The sequence below is a fragment of the Zootermopsis nevadensis genome, unplaced genomic scaffold (genome assembly GCF_977971745.1).
Source record: "Zootermopsis nevadensis isolate Lab colony 2312 unplaced genomic scaffold, Znev_1.0 Znev_ptg000019l, whole genome shotgun sequence".
In the NCBI taxonomy this organism is placed as follows: domain Eukaryota; kingdom Metazoa; phylum Arthropoda; class Insecta; order Blattodea; family Termopsidae; genus Zootermopsis; species Zootermopsis nevadensis.
The window spans coordinates 7,239,899-7,266,716 of NW_028259151.1; the positions used below are offsets into that span (position 1 = coordinate 7,239,899).

Genomic DNA, 26,818 nt, shown 5'->3' on the forward strand with positions numbered 1-26,818 from the left:
TTCCTGTATTTGATTAATTCGGCCAAATCGCGTTGTTACAGCTGATGCACTGCTTGAAATCGATACGGCCCTAATTTCAGCTGTTTTATCGCTCGATGAGCACAAACGCTTCCTGAGTCCCTAAATCTTGTCACCAGTCGTCGCACTTCCTCATCAGAAGACGCATTGCTAAATTATTTTTGAACAGCAGCTGATGGTTTCGATGCGAAGTAATGTTCGATAAAAAAAACACGTGTTCTGTTCGTGAATACGCCATGTTCGCAGCTGCACTGCTCCTGCGCAAGTGGCGTGAGTAGCGGCCTAGCAATCAGGGTGACTCGAGTGACACGAGGTTGACCTCCTGATTTTGAATTTGTTCCGTAATGCGTTGCTTGGTTGCATTTTAAATTGTACACTCTGCAATAGGCGCACAATGACACTCAACCACTGTTATTTCTGATATAACGTGTATTATAAATTTTAGTTAGGCGTAGCAGTAGATTGACTCCGGAACCAGCCTCCAGGAACCCGGATTATTGGAGACGCAAAATCGAGGCCAAAGCTCGTAGCCACCATTGGGGAGAGAATACTCTCTTTTCGAGAAATCTTAAATTTCGAAATATAATTTTTATGAAAAATACTGTAGATAACAAAAACATATGCAATATGAATGATAGGAGGATGACATTTTTATCACCACCTGGCCTTGTAATCCTGGGGTCTCGGGTTCGATTCCCGGCGGTGCCCGAATTTATAACTTGTGTTGGGCAAGGCCGTGGTCTAGGCAACACGGAGTTTTCCTCCGGGGGCTTCCCCGGTTTCTCCGTGGCATCCCAACAATTACTCCATTCACACACAGAAGAAGGCAATGGCAAACCACTTTTGGGTCATCTGCCAAGAACGTATATGAACAGGTCCCAGTCCGAGAAAAGGATGGAAGGATCCTGTTCATATGGACCTGTCGTCAGACAGAACACTAATTAATTATTAGTTGTGTATGTAGGAGCAGTAATTATAGCGTAAATACAAATCTCGAGTTTTCCGCAACACATGAACGAGATAATAAAACTGTATTTGATCTACAAATCGGAAGAAAGAACAGAAATTAACGCAGTCTGGAAATTTGTCGTTAACACACGCATACTGATATTGCCATCAACGCACTTTCAAACCACCCTACCGAAAACAGATCAGCAGCGTTTAATTACATACTCTGCCGCTCAACCACAGCAGAATCAAGGAATTGAATGCAGTTCTGCACATAACCAAACGGTGTATCTCATAGAAATACCATCCAGTCTCTCAACTGTAAAGTAATTGAGAAAACCTAAAACCCCCGTAATGAGGCCCAGATGATCAGTGCAGCAAGTAAATTTGAAAGTCGGCAATCTTCTACCGGACTTCACGGCACAAGAACCCAGAAGAAGCCATCTTCATAGTCGCTGCCGTGGGAACCTGAAATCTCACAAGTTTGGTCCTGTCCTTGCGCCCGTATATAACAGGACTCAAAACCATCCGACCGATTTATGCTAAACATGGGATGGTGGTACACTAACACTAAAGTCTTTCGATAATTTTAATTTTATTTTGGTCTGAATAATTTTATAAGGTTTTAAATTAATCTTCGCTTTTATCTTTGCCTTTTTACAGATTTTTACTATACTTCGTGCTGGCTGCAGTAGTGTGCAGTTCATTTAATGTACTTCTGTCTTACGATTTACGGAAATATCGCATTAGGTCCTGATTCAAGTTTTAAGTGTGTCTAGAGCCCCTACGCTGATTTTCTTTGAGTTCGGAATGAAGAGCATCTGTTTTGAGCATTTTCACGCCCGAGCTAAGTTCACTTTCATTTTAAGAGCCATGTTCATGAAAAACCTGAATACAACGTTTCCTGATTGAAGTATACTGAATTAAAGTATCCATAAAACTCTTATGCCTCGAAGAAATCATCTAACCAGGTATCGGCCTGCTACATACGAGGTGCGATCGGAAATTTTCCAGACTGCGCCTATAAAAACCCGTACACTTATCTCAGGTATTAAATTCATCCATCACCCTCGAAGTAGTTCCCCTGGGAGTGAACACAACGATCCCAGCGCCGCTGCCAAGCCTGGAAGCATCCCTGGAAATCTTTCTTTGTCAGCCTGTCAAGCACCATCTGCGATTCTGCCTGAATCTCTTCTATCGTCTCAAATCTCCTTCCCTTTAGCTGAATTTTCATCTTTGGGAAGATGAAGAAGTCACACGGAGCTAAGGAGGGTGCGGGATGACGGCCATGGTGTTTGAGGCCAAAAACTGCCGAACTTTGAGGGCGGTGTGCGCTGGCGCGTTGTCATGATGCAGCAGCCAGTTGTGGTTGCGCCACTTTGCCGGCCGCTTCCGTCTCACATCTTCACGCAACAATATCGCACAAGTCGTTGATGGTACGACGTCGATCTTCGTGAATGGCCTGCCGAATCTTCGTAACATTTTCGGGCGTTGTGCTCGAAGATGGTCGTCCAGAACGCTCGTCATCATCGGCAGAGGTTCGGCCATTTTTAAAACGTGAATGCCACACAAAAGTTTGTGCACGACCCATTGCGGACTCCCCAAATGCTTGCTTTAGCATTTCATAGGTTTCCGTAGCCGTTTTGGCGAGTCTTTGGCAAGAGATTCAGGCAGAATCGCAGATGGTGCTTGACAGGCTGACAAAGAAAGATTTCCAGGGATGCTTCCAGGCTTGGCAGCGGCGCTGGGATCGTTGTGTTTACTCCTAGGGGAATTACTTCGAGGGTGATGGATGAATTTAATACCTGTTATAAGTGTACGGGTTTTTATACGCGCAGTCTGGAAACCTTCCGATCGCACCTCGTATGTATATGTATATATATGCTGTTGCAAAATAAATAGAATTCATTATCAACACGCAGAACCCATATTTCCATTTAATAAGTTCATTTTTAGGCTAGAACCTAGTGACTTTCAGTGTGACCCCAGTCTGTACACACACAATAATTCTCGTCTAGATGAATTTTTTTTGATCATATGTAACATTGTGAATCGTTAAAATGGAATAAGTGCAAAATTTTACGTTTTAGATGAGTTTTTTCAAATAATTTATTGGATCGTAATCGTATCACGCAAAAGGTTTGGCCGTTAATAAGTTTAATTTCTTATTTTACATTTTAATTATTATACTATTAATTTTGGAAACAAATGTCGTGTACTGGTGGCATTTATGTATTATCATAGGGGCCTGTAGAAACTCATCTCTTTGATACGACGTCGTGATAAAATTGAATTAGGAACACAGCTTGAACTCACGATGTCACAGAATTGATTCCTTCTTGTGTGACAAAATATTCTATTTCCACATGCACCGCGCATGTACGCGGCTTAACTTGAGTGCGTTTCTCAAGTGGTAGAATGTTGAACACTTAACTAGGATTGAATCGACTGCCTTGTTCCTCACCCCGGAACAAGTCGAGCGAGGGTCGTGATGATTGTCTGTGGGTTCATCGAACTTTGCGATTCTGCATACAGCCAACAGCTATAACACCATCTTATGCAGTCACGTGGCTTTATTTTTTTTTAAATAGATTCCTTGCGCTCTCATTTATTTAGACACATCAGATGTTAGACGGTCATTCCTTTGTACAGAGAACGTGACTCAATGAATTAATTTATCAATCAATTCTAGCGTATTACAGTGGTCCCCCCTAATTTTAGACGTATCTACATTCCAGCTTTGCAGATTTCTCCCAGCGCAGCTCAAACTGTGTCGTATTGAAATGTAAAATAAACCCCTGGTCGTCTGTTGATATTTTTGAAACACACACACACGATTATATATATATTTATTTTGTACAGTCTATACACAAACGTTTGAAGTTTATTGGTGTTGTAAAAATTATATAATATTAAAACATTTTATTGTGTAAAATATTATATTAGCGCTCTTATGTATTTCCATACAACATTCTGGACCACCTGCATCAGTTATTCTTCACATGTAGTTCAGTATGTCATTGTTAGGTCTAGGGGTATAGTCGTGGAGGCTTCGAGAAACTTTTCTGGTTCTGCTACTAACTAACTAACTAGATGGCTTACCGAACCCGAAGGTTCATCACCGAATTAACCAAAGCCCTCCACCGGACCCTGTCCTGGGCCAACAAAATCCAGTTTCCTTCAACTCCTATCTCCCATAGATCCCGCCTGAGATTATCCTCCCATCTACGTCTAGGTCTCCCCAGCGGTCTCTTCCCTTCAGGTTTCCCAACCAGTACCCGGTGCACACCTCTTGTCCCATCCATGCGCGCTACATGTCCCGCCCATCTCACTCTTCTCGACTTAATCACCCTCACAATACTGGGGGAGCAGTACAGATTTTTAAGCTCGTCATTGTGCAGTTTTCTCCACGCCCCATCGTCTTCCCTCTTAGGCCCAAATATCCTCCTCAACACCCGATTCTCAAACACCTGCAATCTGTGTTCCTCCCTCTGAGTGAGAGACCATGTTTCGCACCCATACAAAACAACAGGCAATATTATTGTTTTGTATACTTTAATTTTCAGGTTCTTAGAAATCAGACGGGAAGACAAAATATTTTGGACTGAGAAGTAGCAAGCATTTCCGGAATTTAGTCTCCTCCTAACTTCCTCACAAGTATCATTTTGATTTGTTATTGTTGTTCCCAAATATTTGAACTTTGTAACCCTTTCAAAGGATTTATTAGCCACCCTAAGATAATTTTGCCCGCCTGTCTTCTGATGACGAGATACTAACATGTACTTAGTTTTTTCTGAATTTACTTCCAGCCCCACTTGTCTACCAGCCTCTAGTAAAACTTCTGCGTTCCTCTTTATTGTATTTATATCGTCCCCCAATAAATTAACATCATCAGCATATGCCAATAGCTGATGTGTCCCATTCAATTGCAAACCCTCCTGCCTACCTTGGACCTTCCTGATGGCGTATTCTAGCGCAAAGTTAAAGAGCAAGGGAGACAAAGCATCTCCTTGTTTTAGACCGTTCTTGATGAGGAATGTCTCAGATACATATTTACCTACTCGAATTTTGCTGCAGGTTTCATTTAAGCACATTTTTATTAGACCCACTAGCTTCTTTGGTATACCAAATTCAATAAGAATATTATATAGCACTTCTCTCTTCACAGAGTCATAGGCTTTTTTGAAATCTATAAATAACTGATGTACAGTCCCACCGAACTCCCATTTTTTCTCTAGTATCTGACGAATGCAAAAGATCTGATCAATCGTTGATCTGTTTCGTCTGAACCCACACTGATGATCCCCAATAGTTTCATTCGCATATGGGGTTAATCTTGCCAAAAGAATGTTGGATAGAATTTTGTATGAGGTTGATAGCAGCGATATTCCTCGGTAATTACCACACTCAGTCTTGTCCCCCTTCTTATAAATAGGAATAATTATGGATTCCTTCCATTGATGTGGCATCTCTTCCTTATCCCAAATTAACTGAATAAGCTTATGGATCCTCATATGCAACCCTTTGCCACCTGCTTTAATTAATTCGGCCGGAATCTGATCAATTCCTGGAGATTTATAACTTTTCAACTTCCCAATGGCTAGTTCCACTTCATCTAAGCTAGGTTCTGGCACCAACAGTTCAGCTGTATGCATTTTAATCTGTCTAATATCACCAGTATTATGAACATTTAAGAGCTCGCTAAAGAAATTTTTCCACCTATTCACAATTTTTATTGGATCTGCAAGCAAATTGCCACTATCATCCTTTACCAAATTGGTCTGGGGTTGATATCCTTTCTTAAAGTTATTAATGCCTCTGTACAGGTCTCTGATGTTTTTTTCCTTATTATTTGTCTCAAGTTCAGCAATTTTGCCCTTCTGCTACTAGTTAGATAATTTTAGACGTCACCAGTGTCTTTTGATACGGTCGTCGGAGCTGACAACCTCGTTAGAATCCGTAGGGTTGACCAAGATTCAGTTTTCTTGTTACCGAGAAACACTTGGAAAAACAATTTGGCATAAACTCTGAATTCCGTACCATCGACGTGACGTGTTTCGATCTGAAGTTGTAGAATTGTGACGTAACACAGAAAACGTGTAGCACTGAAAATTCTTTTGCATTTTTGTGGCTGACAATAAGTTTATACATTAATTATTCTTAAGATAGTGTAGTTGCGTCATATTGTGACTTATTAAATTAAAATTAAATTATTTGGTTATTCCGTCAAATCACAATGTATTTAAAATAAGATAATTAAAATAATTAAAATATCATTCTGTGTTCCATATCGAATAATCGATTTTACAATTGGAACAGTTACAACATGTTTCGGTTTTATTAAACCATCATCAGGTGTAAAATTATATTAAATTTAAAACTCAATTACAATTTTTTACAATTTTTCGTAGTGTAGTTTTTTGGAGGTCGTGTCCAGATATTTTCATATAATGGATCAACTTTATTGTTTGAAGTGATGCTTTTGATGTTTACATCTGTCTGTGAAGTAAATGATTCATAGAAACATTAATGAATATGGATGAATATAGAAAACAATTAAATAAATAAATAATATTATAAGGAAAGTAAAATAAACATACCAGAGATGAAATAGTAGACAACACAGTTGTGTCTGGAAGTGATCCAGAAGTATTACCGTATCCGATCAAGGTTTATTACTGAATGCGGTTGCTAGTGGGGAGTAATTAATTAATTAATTATTCTGCTCAAAAAATAACTTGTCCTTACTGTTACAGATGGCCACCCTGCTGCCAGGCTTAATTCGAACAGCACAAATACCAGAATTTGCCACCAGTAAGTAAATTCAAATTAGTTGAGTACTGCATTACTATTAAGCTGTACGTTTTTGGATTTATAATGTATAGCTGATTATGGGCTACTTTCGCTGTGTATCATTGTGTCCCAGCTGATAACGTTGAGGGTTACTGGTAGAGGGTGAAGGATCCTATATAGGCCTTCTAGTATTATATATTTTATGACTCTGTTTTTTCTACCATGTTACCCCTTTTATATGGATGTGAAACTTGGGCTGTCACGTTAATGGAAGCTCAAGTTGTTTGAAGTTCTCTCACCGCCCTGATGTTGGAGTCATCAAGGACCTCTGAAACGTTGGTAAACTCATACCAGAATACGCGGCGCTACAACCCAGAAGACAGCCATCTTCGGACGCAACGCCGTGAAAACCTCAAATCCCACCTTATTTGAAGTTGTTTGAGAACAGGGTGCCTAGGAGAAAAGTTGGACTTCGAGGGACGAAATTGCATTAGGAGTTCCATGATTTTCACTTGTCACGAAATAATATTAGGATGATCAAATCTAGGAGGTGGACGGGGATTTAGCACATTTTGGTTGGAAAGCCTAAAGGGAAGAGACCACTCAGAAGACCGTGGTGTAGACGAGAGGATAATATTAAAATGGATCTTAGGTAAATAAGTTTTGGATGTGTGGATTGGAAGTATGTGACTCAGGATATGGACTGGCGGCGGGCTCTTGCGAACACAAAAGACCTCCGGGTTCCGGCTCCATAACAAGAGGGAAATTTCTTGGCTAGCTGAGCTTCTCAAGGACTTTGGACTATGAACTTGGTCAGTCATTCACTGTGTTGTGATTACTGATCACATTTATGAACATTGTTTTAACTAAAAGGGTCTACGTATTTTTTTTTCAGATCAGTTGTTTTAGATTACGCAACGATTTTAGTAAAATTTAGTGCAAATAGTCAAAAGAAATGCACAAAATTTGGCTGTTGGTGCAGCGCACTAAAAATAAAGAACTGGATTGAATTATTGGTAATATTATAATGCGTTACCACTGTGGTTAGATTGCTGAAGGAATTTAATAGTATTACATTTCCGCACGACCTGATTTCTAGACCAGAATTCGCCACTGCGTGAAACGAGAATGGAACAAACCACCTATTAAGGAAGTGTAATATATTAAAGGTTCTTAACGAAATAGAAAGAAATCATGGACTGGATTCAACTATTAACATTTGAGGTTTTCACAGCGGTGAGTATGAATATTTCTGTCTTCTGGGTTGTTGCGCTGTGTAGTCTGGTAGATGTTAACCAACGTTTCAGAGGTCATACTGCCTCCGTCATCAGGGCGATGAGTATGAAGATTTCTGTCTTCTGGGTTGTTGCGCTGTGTAGTCTGGTAGATGTTAACCAACGTTTCAGAGGTCATACTGCCTCCATCATCAGGGCGATGAGTATGAAGATTTCTGTCTTCTGGGTTGTTGCGCTGTGTAGTCTGGTAGATGTTAACCAACGTTTCAGAGGTCATACTGCCTCCATCATCAGGGCAATGAGTATGAAGATTTCTGTCTTCTGGGTTGTTGCGCTGTGTAGTCTGGTCGAGGTTAACCAACGTTTCAGAGGTCATACTGCCTCCATCATCAGGGCGATAAGTATGAAGGTTTCTGTCTTCTGGGTTGTTGCGCTGTGTAGTCTGGTCGATGTTAACCAACGTTTCAGAGGTCATACTGCCTCCGTCATCAGAGTATGAAGATTTCCCTCTTCTGGGTTGTTGCGCTGTGTAGTCTGGTCGATGTTAACCAACGTTTCAGAGGTCATACTGCCTCCGTCATCACCCTGATGACGGAGGCAGTATGACCATCGACCAGACTACACAGCGCAACAACCCAGAAGACAGAAATCTGGATTCAACTAGTTCAGGATATGGACCAATGGCGATTCATTATGAAAACCGTAATGATCCTTCGGGTTCCATAAAACATGGCGAATTTATCGAATAGCTGAACAACTATTAAAATGTTAAGAAGGAATCTGTTTGTTTGCAGCGTAATTACCCCCGAACCTTTGTTTAATCAGCAGCCCGTGAGCTGACTCATGGCGTCAGTATTCTGTTCTTGAGGATTCCGATGAAACTTCTGTAGGAACTGGCAATAAACATTCTCCGCCCGAGGGCACCTCTGCGATCATCGACACTTGGCAGAGTTCAGATTCTCTGTTCGCCCACATCGTGTACGCCGGATGATTCCCACTCGACATTTCATATTTTAAATAGTCATGCGATGCCAATACAGTAAACATCTCTTTGCCGACTATCTGTGGGCAGAGCATTTCTCATTTATCAGTGTTCTAAATGTTATCTACACGCGCCACAACCCAGAAGACAGCCATCTCCGTTGGAAAGGATGTGACGACGAATCCTGTTTTGGTCTACAGGTCGACCTTATCCCTATCAGAAAAATGTTACATCCAAATTAAAGAAATGGTCTTATTTCAGTCAAGTGGAAACAACATTAAAAAGTGACATACATAAGTAGTATTAGTAGTATGTATGGTTAGTAATTTACTTGAACGAAACATGCTTTAATGAACGCTGGAAGCAGCAAGGAAGTCTGAAACGTCGGTAAACGTCTACCAGACTACACGGCGCTGCAACCCGGAAGACAACCATCTTCGTACTCACCGCCATGAGAACCTAAAATTCATTACAAAGGTTCGGATCCATTTGACATTCAACCTCACGGGCTGATACAGAGTTGTGCAGTGGCCATATTATTAGAGGATCCGTCATGTGTTCAAATCGTGTCCTGATAGCGACTGCTCGGGTCCCTTCCCCTCAATCTTGAGAATACCGTACCATTAAAATGTGTGTCGCGGTCACCGCCAATCGCACTGCTCTCTGTTCGACGATCATCTTTCGAACACCCGCTTTGGGAATCTTCACAGTCGACGTAACGTCATTAACAATTTAACCTATTTCACTGCTCATAACGAGTTTGTGGTTTAGCGAACTCGGCAGGGCGTTTACCTCAGGATCCAGCCACTCACGTACGGGTTCGATTCCCGGTACGTGACTCATTGTTACGCTTTGACTTAAGCGCAGTCAGCTAAAATAAGGGAGAATAAAAAAGATGTTAATGGTGTGTCTAAAGACATTCGTCTGGCGTGACTGAGGGAAACATAAAGTTCCCCAAATTCTTTATTTGAAGTAGAAACCTTATGAACAAAAAGCAGGCGTGGGTATTTTTCCCAAAGCGTTTAAAATGAGATCAGAAATACCGACATAAAATGGATACCAACCTGTTCATTTCCATAGCGACTACTTTATTATGCGTAGGTTATTGTTTGTATTCGGTGGAACCAGCCAGTCGGGGATCAGTCTGTTTGTACGTGGTCGCCACAACTGTTTATTTGAAATAAATTTATCGTCTCGGGTTCGATTCCCGGCGGTGCCCGAATTTATAACTTGTGTTGGGCAATATCGTGGTCTAGGCAACACGGAGTTTTCCTCCGGGGGCTTCCCCGGTTTCTCCGTGGCATCCCAACAATTACTCCATTCACACACAGAAGAAGGCAATGGCAAACCACTTCTGGATCATCTGCCAAGAACGTATATGAACAGGTCCCAGTCCGAGAAAAGGATGGAAGGATCCTGTTCATATGGACCTGTCATCAGACAGAATACTAAATAATAATAAGATGAGGTGGTCTAGCGGTTAGAACGCTGGCCTTGTAATCCTGGGGTCTCGGGTTCGATTCCCGGCGGTGCCCGAATTTATAACTTGTGTTGGGCAAGGCCGTGGTCTAGGCAACACGGAGTTTTCCTCCGTGGCATCCCAACAATTACTCCATTCACACATAGAAGAAGGCATTGGCAAACCACTTCTGGATCATCTGCCAAGAACGTATATGAACAGGTCCCAGTCCGAGAAAAGGATGGAAGGATCCTGTTCATATGGACCTGTCGTCAGATAGAACACTAAATAAAATAAATAAATTATGAGGACATGTTTCAATTTAATTTGTGATTAGAGTATTCAATATTTAATACGTTATACTCTAGTAGGATCAATATCTCCATTGAGGTTCATAGAGTATTGTCATAATTATTAGTCTAGATTTTAAAAATATAAAATTACGAAATTACCACTATCTGTCTGAAGTAACTGTATATAAATGTTTTAAAACCATGAATTAGTTCAACAGCAGTTATACGTGAATACGTTATATTATTGCTGTGCAATAAAGTAAATTTTATATGTCAACTTCAGCTAAATTATTGTGTCCGATAGTGGATTCTTCTGTTATAGCATACGTCAGTCTTGTTGCACTCATTTAGTCTCGTGTATTTTTCTGTAATGTATGTTGAGTATTCTGAAATATCGGACAATGTATATTTTGCGCCTACATGCTTTAAAAGTAGTCAAAACAACTGCCCTATAATTTTTCATTCTATGTTTTGCCCGTGCAGTCGATACAGCGTCATCAAATCTGGTACCTAACTTATTATATTATTTAGTGTTCTGTCTGACGACAGGTCCAGATGAACAGGAACCTTCCATCCTTTTTTCGGACTGGGACCTGTTCATATACGTTCTTGGCAGATGATCCAGAAGTGGTTTGCCATTGCCTTCTTCTGTGTGTGAATGGAGTAATTGTTGGGATGCCACGGAGAAACCGGGGAAGCCCCCGGAGGAAAACTCCGTGTTGCCTAGACCACGGCCTTGCCCAACACAAGTTATAAATTCGGGCACCGTCGGGAATCGAACCCGAGACCCCACTAACTATAGTGAGTTATTCGCTAATTCAGGTCCCGTGAAATGGCGTCTAGTGTACATGGACACGCTATAGTTCGTGTGCATCTACGGAAATAAGGAGCGCTCCTTATCTGTTGTGATATTGCATCTCTTTGTTTGATTAGGTCAGTCATACCACATGCGGAAAGGGATGTAAACAAAAGGTTTTGATGCAAGTGAATACGGTAGGCGGAAGTGTGTGGTCTCCACTTCCGGTACAAACACCCGGCGCGTGCCTGTAGTGAGATCTGACTCACAGGAACTCCATTCGCGGGATTCCATCTTCGTGTTCTGTGAATTTGATAAACGGGGCTGCACCAGTTAGGTTTTGCTGATTTTTTCTGAAACAGCAGCGTCTTCGAGGTCTTTGGCTTATTCAAGCACCCGGTTGCAAAAGAGATCGCACTCAATATTTTCTTCCCATAAAATTACCCTGAATAAGAACCATCGTGAGTCACAAGCTTCCTGTGAGCCCATGATTTTCTTTCTCTGAAGTACATAATATGATGAATATTTTCTGTTATTAAGACGTATAAAGACATTCGGGAAATTTTATATTATTGTCTGCTTTCTAAGCACAACTACTAAACCTGAATCAAACTTTACTCGTATTGGATATTTGCTAACATAAATACAGGGTGATTCAAAAAGGACTTTACAACTTTGAAAGTGTATAGAAATTTATTCAGAAGGCTTACAGAATCGGTTGAGGTGTCATTTTGTAGCAAAACAAATCAAGTTTTACCTCAAACAGTCATTTTGGTTCGATGTGATTGCCATTGGTGATACTGCAGACATCCCACCTGAAATCAATTTCTAGCCAAACACGATCCAACATATCCGGTGTTACTTCTGCAACTGCGGCGGTGATTCGAGCTTTGAGCTCAGTGAGATTGGCAGGTAAGGGTGGAACATACACACGATCTTTAATGAAACCCCATAAGAAAAAATCTGGAGAACGAGGTGGCCATGCTATCGACCCTGTTCGACCAATCCACTGACCTGGGAAACGGTTATTGAGGAAATCCCGGACTTCTGTGAGGTGGTGCGCCGTCTTGCTGGAAGTGAATGCGTCCTTTTTGGTCATCTTCGTCCAACTGTGGTATGAGAAAATTTTCGAGCATATCCAGATACACGATACCGTTGATGGTTCTATCATGGAAAAAGAACGTGCCGTACACTTTAACTTTGCTAAGGGCACAAAACACATTCACCTTTGGGCTGTCACGAACGTGTTCCACAACAGCACTAGAAACACGCGGGCGACCTGGAGATTTGTCATGGCGAACAGAGATCGAGAATCAGATGCAGCTTGAACATGTGAGAGAGTCTTGCTTTTGAAACACAGATCTCTGCAGTGCATCATCGCTTTAATGGATCCCCCCCCCCCCCCTGAAAAAGCCCGACTTCAGTTCCGCTATTTAACGTTCCGTAGTTAGAGAACAACAAGCCACGGTGGTCTAGCGGTCTCGGGTTTGATTCCTGGCGGTGCCTGAATTTATAACTTGTGTTGGGCAAGGCCGTGGTCTAGGCAACACGGAGTTTTCCTCCGGGGGCTTCCCCGGTTTCTCCGTGGCATCCCAACAATTACTCCATTCACACACAGAAGAAGGCAATGGCAAACCACTTCTGGATCATCTGCCAAGAACGTATATGAACAGGTCCCAGTCCGAGAAAAGGATCGAAGGATCCTGTTCATATGGACCTGTCGTCAGACAGAACACTAAATAATAATAAGATGAGGTGGTCTAGCGGTTAGAACGCTGGCCTTGTAATCCTGGGGGTCCCGGGTTCGATTCCCGGTGGTGCCCGAATTTATAACTTGTGTTGGGCAAGGCCGTGGTCTAGGCAACACGGAGTTTTCCTCCGTGGCATCCCAACAATTACTCCATTCACACACAGAAGAAGGCAATGGCAAACCACTTCTGGATCATCTGCCAAGAACGTATATGAACAGGTCCCAGTCCGAGAAAAGGATGGAAGGATCCTGTTCATATGACGACAGGTCAGATAGAACACTAAATAAATAAAAATATAGTTAGAGAACGAGTTCGTATTATTCATTGTGGGTTTGCAAACCTCCTACGCGTTGTGAGTGATCATTTGTTTCAACGCATTCTGACACCGTCGATATCAGGAGGCAGTTTTCTCCGTCAGCTACCAGAGCATTATGCAGAGATGGTCTAATTGGGTGGCCTCCATTCCTAAAATGCACCGTGATCACGCAACACGCATGTCCGGAGCCATGGAACGGAACGCATGAGACGAATAAAAGTAAACATCCAGGTTTTATAACCTACAAAATTACGAAAGCGTAGTTTACGTCTTGCCTTGACCTGAGTAACTGATCTGTTATTTGTGATGGGTGCACAATACGTCGCGTGTTCTGTTGGCTGTGGGCGTCTTGGAATAAGCACAGAATATATTTTAGATCTGCTTGCCGACCACAAGCATTCGTAGAATTGTGTCATGGACTCGAGGTCTTTCAAAATGCGGCTCGTGAAGTCTTTTCAAGCGACCACGCAGTTGGAGTCCTCGAAAATAATCACACATTTCAGTCCATAGCAGATGTTAACGTGAAACAACAAAGTTAATTTTGATCACCGATGACCACAATTATCCGAAAGCGACATAATGAGAACAAAGACAGCGGGTAAATCTTTAACTAACGTTGTTGTTCATTTGTTAATTACCAAACGTTCAGCTGCTACAGAGATTCATATAATTAAGAGAGAAAATACTTTTCTTTCCGTGCAGTAATTGATGCATATTTCTAAGAAGAAAACTGAGGATGTCACAAAGACTGTAACACAACAGTCCGCGTTAGTACAAATGAAGCTTTTGAATCTCTTTCAACTTTCGAAAATGGTAGCGATAGGAAAATCCGTTGTCGAAATTCCCCCACTTAACTCCAACCAGTATATATCGAAAATATACTTTCGATCTTAAATGTTAAGAATTGGAAAATATTTAACGAAATCCGTTGGTGCATATTATTAAAAGCTCTCGTAAGATGGAGAATTCTTCTGCCGATGGAGCAGAGTTCTTGAGAATCTAATAGAACGCTCTGGTAGCCAAGAAATTCCCCGCGTTCATGCAACCCGCTAGGCTAAAGTTACGGATTGCCTCATCCAGGAACCTGACATGTGTCTGCACTGTTGCAGGCGCGCCAGAGGTGGCACAGGACGTGCGTATCGACTGTAACAGCAATGAGATATGGGTGGCCGTGAAGACACAGTCCGGGGCCTTCAACGGGATGATCTACCCCAAAGGGCTAAGCAAGAACTCGAGCTGCATGTCCGAGTTCGTACACCAGCGCAGCCCTGTGCGCTATCGCCTGCCCCTGAGGTCCTGCAACACCATGAGCACTGACCTTGTAAGTTTTCTGTCAAGCAACAATTTGTTGAGCAATCGCAGGGATCAGGTAGTTTTGAAAATACGTGTTAGGTGTGTGATGCTAAGCTCAACTTCACACACGAACCTTATTTTAATTTGTGTGACTACCATTACGTGCTCTTGCATATTTTACGCACATTTAAGACAGAACTCTTATTTAGGTTCTGATTAAAATTATAGAAGAGAAGACACGTTTGATATAACTACAATTGCAAAGCCGTCTGTAAGGCTGCTTTGTCTTGGTCTTACTAAATAATCTGATAAATTCTGAGGCGTTTACAGTGGATTTGATTGCAGTTTCTTACTCAGTGGTGGTTGTTGACCCCAAACGGTCGAGGTGAGGCCTGTGTTGAAAGTGTGAAAGGAGGAGGGGTTTGTGGGGATCTGAATTGGCCGGGATAGCAGAATGGTGTACTTTTGTAGCAACTGTGATGAGCATTTAGGTTATGTATGATTTGAGGTTTTCACAGCGGTGGGTATGAAGATTTCTGTCTTCTGGGTTGTTGCGCTGTGTAGTCTGGTCGATGTTAACCAACGTTTCAGAGGTCATACTGCCTCCGTCATCAGGGCGATGAATTCATGACCTCTGAAACGTTGGTTAACATCGACCAGACTACACAGCGCAACAACCCATAAGACAGAAATCTTAACATTTGGGTTCCGTAACGTTCTGGAATGTCTTGAATTATCGCAGTCCAATGTTGGCCAAGTCCTCTCTTGATGGAAAATATTTACCGATCGGCAAACGTAAGTAATGAAAAGGTTGTGGCGGTTCAACGCTCTGACTGCGCCGAGTTCAAGGGTAGCGTGACCCGACAGCCGACGTGTGGGTGGTGTCTGACTCACTGTACACTCAGGTCCACCAGGACAGCCACATGGGCCACTGTGCACGAAAACCTGTTGCTTTTACTTAGTGTGGAGTCTGGAGTTAACATTTCGGTGCTGAGTTTTGTCTGAAATGTGTTTCTTCTGGGGTCAGCTGCGTAGTACCGACCGATTCCTCCATATTACCATTCTCAGTGAGTAGACCAGATATGGCCTTAATAAAGGAACGACTGTGAAGATAAATGGCGAAGTGAGAGCGACCGATTGGAAGCGTTCGAAGGGAACTATGGAAGCCCTTCAGGCGACAGACGGTGGGTCAGGAAATTGAGCCCTTCTTTGGCGGCTTATGAATGGAGGGGCTGAGAGAAACTACGAAACATTTGATACTAAGTGCAAGTCAAATTCGAATTTGTCCAGCCAGACTGATGTACCAGCTATCGACGTTTCTAACGATTACCAGAAATGTGTAGCTCAGTATCGGGATGTCTTGTCCTGGGCATGAAGATGTTACAGCTGCTGTCATTGTCATCGGGAGTTCTTCTGCGAAAGGTTCCCCCTCCCATCCCCTCCAATCCCTGCAATATTATTAGATCGTGTCTGGCAGTGATGGACTGGTCTTCGGGAAGGAAAGAACGTGAATGTGTCCATTTCGCATTTTGCAAACATGGAAACTCAAACCACGAAAGTTACGTGTGGCAAGAATGATGTGTATTACAGCACTAACTGAACATCTTACGCAAATTGAGTAGACCCCCATTGCATTAGATTATCCACTAACAGCTCCGGAGGAATCTCTATAGAGATGAAGGTGCATTTTAGACCTGAAGATTAGGCAATCTTAATTATGATCATCTCTTAACGTTATGACGGAAGTCAATCGACAGTGAAAGGAGGGTTTAAAATGTCGTCGCCAGATAGCAAACCACTGGAAAAGACTGGTCGATCCGTGGACCAGAGTTTTCACTTTCACAGTTGCCTTATCAGTTTCATTGACCGTTGCGTGAAAGTTCTCCAAGCACTTTGCTGTCTGTGTGTGCAGGGCTGTTGAATTAGTCTCGTTTTATTATGAGATGGGTTCGAACACAGGGAAAAAGAAACCAACCTGTGGTTAATAGGACAGCACACATTTTGCTGTGGCAAGAAACAGCCTTTTCAAAATTACTCCTGTCTGTCCTCATGAAGATGTTTTTGCCTGTGATGCGGGCGGCTGGATTTCGATTCCGAGTGAGGTGACTATTTTTTCAATTACCATGTCTATAGTAGCTTAATAGGCCTTAAAACTTAATACGTGTTATAATTCTTAACATTTATTGTAGTTCCTTCTTTATTCCGTTCAAAAACGAGAGGAGTCCAGCTGGTTTCTCGACATGAACACCTCAGGAGGATGGAAAGGAGATGAAGTGACGTTTTGACCATGTGGTTCGGAGAAGAGGGAATGGAGAAACAGCCTTGTAAAGGAGAAAGACGAAAGAAGTCTTCGATCCCATTGGTAGCAACATGGACCACCATATTCAGTAGCAATGTATTTTTACCACACAGTGGGCAAAGAGTTTAGTGCAGAGGAAGGCAAGAAGCCCATATACTTGGGCCAGAAATTCTAATATGAAGGCACCGGGACCCTTCAAACTCTGGTGATTACAGAATATTATAAAGGGTCTAGAAGAAAAATCTGCTTTCAAAGTTGGTCATTCTTAGATTTTGATCAGATGGGCTGAATGTGTTCGACGTTTTACAACGAAGCAGTTTCATCGCAATCCCAGAGCATCTGTTGCATTGAAAGTAAAAAGTTGTATCATCTCCCGGATAAGAAATTGGGAGGGACTGAATATTACCTGCTAGTATGAGTGGGCAAATCGTAGGCGACTTGCTACTTACAAATATGGCGCCAGACAACGGATTTGTTACTTCAGTTCAACTCGCTGCCAATCTACGGCCTTGTTGGCTGAGTAACGGGAAATAAGCGAGATGATAATGTGAGGTAAAAGCAGATCTGGAGGTGGGTAAACTTGCAGCGCTTAAGAAATATCAAACGGTCGCCGCTGTTTCAGTGACCAGCGTGTAGGATGCTTAACTGACCTTCTAGAATTAACGTTTAAATGTCTTGACATTTTAACAACTTCCAGTAGGCCTATGCGCTAGAACAATTTTCGTTCTCACCGCCGTGATAACCTCGAATGTTACCAATATTCATTTTACATTTTTATGTACCGAAAATATACTGTCCACAGATGACGAGAAAATCCCTGCAAGGGGTAGTTGTTTCTGGTGCGGTGCGGGGGAGAATGTTTACTGCCTGGTGGACTAGAGGGCTGCTATTGGTGGGAAGTGTGACACGCCAGAGAGTTATGCTACTAGACACAGACTGAAAACACCAAGCAGTTAAGAGTACCGTGTAGTGAGCGCACCTCTAATGTGTTCTGTGGGTGTTGTGATAATATTCTAGATTAAATCACTGTGCCACTGTGAGGTAATCTTAAAGCTGTACCCATTAGAACACATGAAAGCCTGTCGTCTGTTGTTCGTTCAGTGGTTGTGGAACGAATGCTTTTAGGATCGGTCGTCACTCACCGCGAAATCTTGCGCATGCGCGTTTAACGAATTCCTAGCAGGGATTTTCTCCTGGTCTGCTGTGTTTGCTGTTGAAAATGCTCTGGGAACCAGTTTACAGAACGACCTTGTCGCTAAGGGTCCCAGACTTCCAGCAATAAACAGTTATTTATGCAACGGTGGTGACCAAATGTTGTAGAGAAAAGCCAGCCAGCGAAGTGGCACCCATCACACCTCTCGTTCTTGAAAGGTTTCGACACGCGTTGTGTGGCAGTCAGTCCGCGTGCCATTTGTGTGATGGAAAGATCCGTTCCCCGCGTACGCGATCGAAGTGTTCATCACCTGCATTCGCTATCAAAAGCGGGGACTTAAGGAGGGGGCCATTACCATCCAATTGCTGCATTCAGATACTGGTGGCCGTACATCCTTTTCCAACTTTTTACACTAATTTTGTTGTTGTTTGTGACTTTGCAGTCTGATGGGGGCATTGAATACTTCAACACAATTGTGGTGCAACCCCATCTTAAGCTGGTGACGAATCAGGGCCGTGGTTTCCACATCCGGTGTCGCTACACCACTAAAGATAAGACCATCACCAACGATGTCAATGTCAGGTGAGAATCACCAAGGAAGAGTGCGACTGAAATTTTGGGGCCAAAAGGAATAAGTCTTAATTTCCTTGATTTTGTCTTGGTGTATTTTGATATGGTATCTCCATTTCACTAAAGTGCATGCCTGCAGACTGCAAAGCGGAGTGTTATCCACCATACCACACAATTATTTATTTACAGATATTTTCACAAAAAAAACCCATTGTGATTGGAAGTCGCCTGATGCAAAGGAAATGCAAATTAAGACATCATGACACACTCTTAAATTTTCAATGTTTCAACATTTAAATTCCATTTTTGTGCACGTAATTGTAGCTGCAGGAGCCGGGATAGCTCAGTCAGTATAGTGACTGACTACAGACTGGACAACCAGGGTTGAATTCTCAGCAGGGGCAGAGGATTTTTCCTCTAGCCTCTGCATCAGACCAGTTCTGGGGCCCTTTTGTGGGGGTAAAGCACATCCGGGGCATGATGCTGACCACTCGCCCATATCTAGTGCTAAGATTATGAATGGGTAGGAGCTATGCCACCTCTCCCCCAAGCGCCTGCATGGCCTGTGGCAAGACAGCTTTACTTTACTTTTAACTGAAATAGTTGCAATTCTGTATGAATAGACTGCCATCACATTTATGAACCTTAATTTAAATTGTCCTAAATACATTAATTGACCAAATATATTGACATGACGAATTATGCAAACTAAAAATTAGTAGTCCGTTGGTAACACTGACATGTGTAAATATAGCATGATGGATGCATCACCACTGACAGCGACAGCGCCCATGCCAGGCTGCACCATGAAGATCTTCTATGGAGATCCATCTCTGCATGAGGTGGCAGAGAATGTGAAAATTGGTGATCCTCTGACTCTTGTCATCTCCATCGACCAGCAAGATGCATTTGGCCTGCGGATATCAGACTGTCTTGTGAGGGATGGTCTTGGCTGGGGTGAGCAGAGACTCATTGATGAGGACGGGTGAGTTTTGTCTTACTAATCACATCATACACCTTCTATTCTGTACATATTCCATTCAGCTGGCTTGAATTTTTGATTAACAGGATGGTATTGCTCTTCTGATGAAGGTAGAACCATGGTAGAACTCGTCAACATACTCTGGTACAGTTAGGGAAAGTGTGGGAAAGAAATTGCTGTCTGTGATGTTCTTCTTTGGTGGCAACACTGAGTACCCATGTGATTTTTGGAAGTCACAGGATTCATTTTGTTTGTCCTAATTCTTCTTCTTCTTCTTTTTCTTCTATGGCTCTCCGGTCCGTGTTCGATCCATGGCCTCCTCAATTCTCCTCTTCCATTCGGTTCTCTGTTAGGTCTGTCGGAGGCTTTGATCGAGGTTTCAAAACATCTTCCTTTTTACGGTGCAAGGTTGTTAGCCTTGCGACCAACCCCCAACCTGGAGGACCAGGGTACCTGTCTTAGTCTGACCTCTCCCCCTACCAGTAGCTATGCTACCGCCAGCATAGCTCATGGGATCACTGAGGTACTCAAGCCCCACCACCACGACAAGGTGCAGGTACCATTAAGTGGGGCATTGTTCTTGTAAATGAAGATGGAGTAAGTGAACATTAAAAATCATTCCACAGGTGAATGTAAATTTGAATCTGACAGTTCTGTATTCCCATGCATAAGTTCAGTAACGTTTTTGTTTCTTTCTTTCTTCTTTAAGATGCAACAAAGGAAAGATTGTGTTAGATTTTCTTAATAACCTAGGCCTGTGTAAGTACTTCTGTGGAAATCTAATTCAAAATGTTCATAAATTCTTGTGTTATCTACTGGGGTTAAAATAAATTTATGTTCATGTTCAAAATTTATCATACTGAATGCAAACTCTGATGATAGGCGTTCATTTTTTTACAGGTGCCCGATAGATGGAGAGATCATGGGCCAATTTCAGTACAGTCCCAGCAAGACGACAGCATCTGTGCATTTCCAGGCACATAAGTTCCCGTACACAGCATCTGTGTACTACCAGTGCAATGTGCGGCTCTGCATCAAGGCAGACCACGGCTGTGATGATGTGGTGAGAGCTTCCATATTTCTTTCTATCAATTCCATATCAATGTGACAGACTTGTTTGAATATTGCTTACATATATGAGGTAAATGCAACCACTTTTGAATGTTCTTGTCTTCTGTTGGTTTCCCTCATGGTAATAATCATAAGCTCATAGTGGTTCAACATTTTGGAAATGTTTTTGTAGTCATTCATTGTCTTCATACTTCATATTTATGTTTACTGTGCATTTGTTCTAAACTTCAGAAGCATGAACTGGCTCTCACTGCAACATGAAAAGCTCAGTGTTGTGTTATTACAAATGTTACTCATTTCATTGAACTTGTACTGTCATGTTGCAGTATTAGTTTCACCCACTAGTTTTGCTATATATCCGGTCACAACGCATTTAGGCCACATTCAGTTTTGACATAATCTAAAAAGTTGGCAATATGATGTGGTCTTCTTTCTGAAAATAATATAAACATTGGTCGATCCTCAGCCTCCAACTTGTGAGAATAATGCTGTGAGACGAAGGCGGCGCGACACTGAGGGAGACAAGGATGGAGGCACCCCTGCTACTATTGAGGTCTACAGTGGTCTCTATGTCAATGAGGCCACAGATATTAAGGGAGATGTTAGTGATGATGTCGCCAGAGAAAAGGTAACTATATGAATGAGTATCAAGTAAAATATAAACCGATTACAAAGCTGTACTCTTTGGAGTATCCTGACATTATAAAAGTTGTGCTTCATGCAACATCAGTTAGGTTGTCACTGCACTAATGTGACCCAAGGTCATTGTTCATCTTAGGTCATCATTGCACTGATATGGTCCCAGGTGACTTTCACAACAATTGAAGCCCTTGGATCCCATTGTTAACAATGGCTTCCAATTGGGACCTGTCCCATTGTTACACAACAGCGGAAAATCTTGGATATCATTGTCTTACAAGGTGTTCCAAAAGTGGACCTCCATTCCCATTGTTGCAAAAAATCAGCAGACAGGCATGTGGGTAAGCCCATAAGATGTTCTTCACTCATGCTAGAGCATGAAGATTGCTCAGAAGACTGAGAAACAGTGTCAGCATAGATAACGTTGTAGTGGGTAATGAGGCTTAATGAAGTGAGGTTATGTAACATTGCATTGTCAACATAATTTCAGTTTTGAGGAGTTTTAAGTTATTATTTGAAATGTAGTATTAAATGAAAAGTCATAATTGGTGAATTTGGAAGGATGTGGTGGTGGTGACGACAGTAGTCTTGGATTAGTTTGTGATATTCTTTGTGTTTGCTTGGATGAACTGAGGACATCAGTCAGGCAAACCAGTTTTCCTTTATCCTGACATGCCAACAGATATGGGAGGAGTTGAGCATTGCACCTGTTGTATGGTCCCTTGTATGGAATTCATCATGATCATTTCAGTAACCATTCTTTCTTGTATTGACACTGGGAACGTTTTTGCTTCCAAGTCATGTGAATATTCTTTAAATATGTGATATATGACATCTTTCAGACACCTGATGACCCAAACAGCATTTGCATCTCGCAACGAAACTTTGCCATTGGCATTGCAATTGCCGGCCTGGTACTCATGTTGGCTGTAATTGCTGCCATCTTGATTCTACTGGCACGCCGCCGACACAGGAAAGAGGCGTCCACTACTGGCAGCTCCATCTACAGTGGTCCTTACACAAACACTGCATATAGCCACAGCAGCTAGGTCACTAATGGTTGATACCCTGTGGTAGAGAACTGATATGATAAAAAATGTTGTGTGCGGGTGTTTGAAAGTCTGTTACACTTACATATTTCCGCACACAATTCAGCCCTTGCACACTTCTCCTTATGACGGAGGGTGAAAGCAATGGCATGCTATGACTGATCTTAGGTTACAGCAGTGCCACAGTGGTGGCGGCTTGTGTCTTTCAATACTGAATCTTGCCCACACAAATGAGACACTCGCAGAACTGCAGGAACTTGCATCTTACTCTGCTTTTTCTCTGTTTGCAACAGACACTGTTGATGTTACAATGGCTTGGCAAGTTGTCTGGGCATGATGAAAGAATTGTGCCATATTGACAAGGTGTCTTCGTGTAGTCTTCCACTATCGCTGTTTTGTGTTACATATTTAATGCATGTCTATTTTTATACTTTTATTTGAATCATTAATTGATGACATTTGACAACAAATCTGTTGGCAACTGTTATCAAGGGATTGGCAGATGTCCACATAACTCCTCAGTCCTTGCCTATTGTCAAATGGATATGAGCTACTCAAGTCGGGCATGGTGTCGGTCCCTGAAGAATAAAATTGTTCTGATACATATGAATTTGTCCCGTCACACAGCACCCTTGGCACTACCTTCAGAATCAGTATTAGAAAAATGGGAGTGCAATGTCTTGTCAAAACTTTGAGTTTTGATTCATTAATTTATATGTGTTTTCATGTCAGAAATCTCCAGTAAATTTTAACATAACTTAATAAATGAAATCTGTGCAGCTGTTTATCACACAGATGAACAGAGTTACGCTTAATTTTACTCTCAAGTGAATATTGGATAGGATCACGTTATTGAGTACCACAACTGTTTTTTGGGAGATGTGTAGTCAGTATGGTGTTATCTAGTGACATGATAGCTAACACTTTCCAGGGTTCATCCCTAGCAAGAATAATTGGACTCTCCAGTCTCTGAACCAACCATTCATGTATCCCATTGACAAACCTGCATATCCTTAATAATTTACTCGTTTATTTCATCCTGCATGCTGTGTGTATGTAGGAGCAAGTTAACTCAATGTGTGGTTGGTGGTGGGTATGAACAGTGCCACATCCTTTCTATCTATGAACAGAATGTATTCAATCACATATCAACAAGATTATGTTTGCGGAGTGCCTACATCAGGTAGAATTATTCGCATTAAATATAAGCAGATATTGTCATAAATAGACTGATTGTTCATCATATCTTTCTGGCATTCAGTCTTATAGAGACTACAGTAAGAATTTTGTTCAGTCCAGGTGGGTGGTTCCACTTTTGACATCTGTTCTTGTGCTTAAAGAATAAGCACCACACCATTTTCAGATGTATGGAGGTGTGTGGAGGCACAGCTCCATGCATTCTTAATATCAATAGGTAGAGCTGAATAGTCACCTTCATACTTCAGCTGCTTAAACCCCTGGGAAAGAGCTACCATACTTGTTGGTTAGGAGGCTCGGTGGGCCCCAGAGGTGGTCTGGACATGGTGGTGAAGAGCAAACTCTATCCCTGCTGGGAAACATCTGTTCTTGTACCACAATAATTTTAATTTTAAAATGTCGGGGCATCTAGGAGCTGATTGTATCATCTTTTGTGTCTTTTTAGCACATTCTGTATCCATTTCTCCATCTGAGAGTCAGTTGATTTATTACAATATTGCGTGCTTCATCGAAATGGTGTGGATGTTGATATAAATGGAAAGTAAGCAGCTTTCAAAGTGTGAGATGGTAAACCAACCAATAGATAGTTGCATTATGTAACATGAAATTCACTCTGCAAACTATGGATACAAACATACTACTATGACAAACTCTAGATTTCAATGGCACTATGGTCTGAAAATGTCTGAAAGCACATACTGTTTGGATTCATTCTGAATATGATTTGAAAAAGGATAATTTATGGTTTGGAGGGAGGCTGCTGTACTGTAGCATAGTTTGAATATTAGAATTAGTTTATACTAGTCTTTCCATCTTCAAAGAGCAGCTAAACCACTGCTTAAGTAGCCAACAGCATTAGGTAACTTCATGTGTCTCATGAATGAGCCCTTGCAGCACAACACAAACCCCCTACAGTCTGGAAATTAGCTCTTTAGCCCTAGAAGAAATGCAGGAACTTCGATGTGGGTGGTACCAAAGAGAAGGAAAAATATTTACTATTCAGAATGAGAGTATTGACCAAATTCTCCTTTGCTCTGCTTGTGAAGTTCACATGCTGATTTCTTTTAGTGTTTGGTCAGGTATTGCCAAACAGGATTATAATTCACTATGGTTAGATTCTGTCCATGTCGCAACACAGGCTGTCACCAGTTTTTCCCTGTGGAGGCAGCTAATGTCAAATATTTTCAGGACAGATAAGTTGCATACACTGGATAAGCAGTGGCCTGCTGATTGGATGTTGCTTTTTCCTTATTCTAACCCCTCTCCCCCCATACCTTATCCCAAAGGTTTAAAGAGCTTGGATCTGAACAGTAAAATTACCGTTGCCTGGAGAGTAACACGCTTCATAGGATCTGTGGTCCCTATTTTGATATCATTGTTTTCTCCCCTAGGGGACTTTAATTTTACATTGCAACAAGTTGTGATGTAATATAAAATACTTAGCTTGCTTATGGTGGAGGTGTTGAAACATCACATAGCATGGCTCTGGTTCACAGTCCCATTGAACTGTTGATGTTTTTGTCATAAGAAAATAATAAGTGTATTTTAATGGGGCTTTGGACTTTTGCCATGAGAAAAAGATTTTGTTGTACATATTTTTTTTTGTAGCTAGCGCACACTGTAACCTTCTATAGTGTAGACATGACTTAATGAATAATTGTAAAAGGAAAGAGAGTTTCTGATGTATTCTGCAACTTATAGTATTAGAATTTACTATCAGATTTTGAATACATCTGAGTGTAAAGCTAAAGTGCAGGCTGTGCCTTTGTGTCACCAGCACAATCTGAATGCTGATTTAATGACAGGGGTATGTAATTAAAGGATGATGCTATGTGGTGTACATATGGGACACAAATGTATATCAAACTGAAAGCACATGTGGCTAATGCAGGAGATATTTCCTGAGAAGTTAGAACTGAAAGGATATGACATACTGGCAAAATATTGACTAATTGAACAATAATAAACTGACACTTTATATCTGTCATTACTTTCCTTTCAGATGTTTGTCCTATCCATTTCGTGTTGCTTTGTGCGATTAACAAGAGTTCTGAGCAATCTAAAAACTGTATATGGCAAAACTGATCTTGATATCATTAGGAATAATTTTAAAATATGCCTGAAATACTAATACTCTATTTTAAATTGGAAGCATGTCAATGTCTTTCCCTAATAAGTTACTATGAACTGGCCCAGTATTTATAGAAATACTGTTTGAGGTCACACTTTGGAGGTGAGAATACAGGGCAACCTCAAAATAACAAGAATTTACAAATTTCTGGGAAATGCTCCCAATATGTATCCATAATGCCTGAAAATTATAGAAAAACATACTCCTCCAGTATGTCTAATAACTTCTAATTATGTATTTCGTAATATAGCTCTGAGATTAAAGAAACTGTTGCAGTTGTAGCAATATTTTTTCTTTGTCAAAGTGGTTATGATGGAAATGTGAAAATAATAATTCAACATTCTTGATGTCTTTAAAATTATTGAATTGGTAAGATTTCACTCATGCTTCACACATTATATTTTATGGATAACCAGCTGCATATTATGATCTGTTATGTATAAGCAAAATTTCTGTCCACTTTGCTGAGTGCTGGCAATTGCCACTTACATTTCACTCTTCATAAACTGTACATAACTTAGCTTATGCTATGTTATGGGCTGGTTCTAAACAGTGGCTTTCTGGATTGTGATGCTGTAGTCTTGTAGGTGTTACCATCATTTTAAAGGAATGTGTATCTTCTGCCCTGAAGATGGAGTAACGTGTTCCTCCAAAACATCAGTGATGGCCAACAAGACAACATGTCAGAATCGTGAAAGGTCATATCTTCATGATTGTGAAACCTCAAATTTCTCTTAATATTTTGTTACTGCAGTCAACATATCAGAGCCACTCAAAACAGGTAAACTGTATCTTTGCAGAACTTTCAGAGACAAAAATTGAAATGGACGACTACGGACATAC

The 26,818-nt window shown here is 41.5% G+C and overlaps 1 protein-coding gene across 1 annotated transcript in view; it reads left to right on the forward strand.

Moving 5' to 3' along the window:
- Window positions 1-26,336, forward strand: part of pio (zona pellucida domain-containing protein piopio) — a 37,074-nt gene extending 10,738 nt beyond the window's left edge. Inside the window, exons 3-9 of the mRNA XM_087351599.1 lie at window positions 6,723-6,780; window positions 14,701-14,912; window positions 18,779-18,918; window positions 19,661-19,891; window positions 20,789-20,951; window positions 21,426-21,587; window positions 22,441-26,336. Coding sequence (XP_087207725.1) covers window positions 6,723-6,780; window positions 14,701-14,912; window positions 18,779-18,918; window positions 19,661-19,891; window positions 20,789-20,951; window positions 21,426-21,587; window positions 22,441-22,647 — 1,173 coding nt within the window. The 3' untranslated portion in view covers window positions 22,648-26,336. The remainder of the gene's footprint in view (window positions 1-6,722; window positions 6,781-14,700; window positions 14,913-18,778; window positions 18,919-19,660; window positions 19,892-20,788; window positions 20,952-21,425; window positions 21,588-22,440) is intronic.
- The last annotated feature ends 482 nt before the right edge of the window (window positions 26,337-26,818 follow it).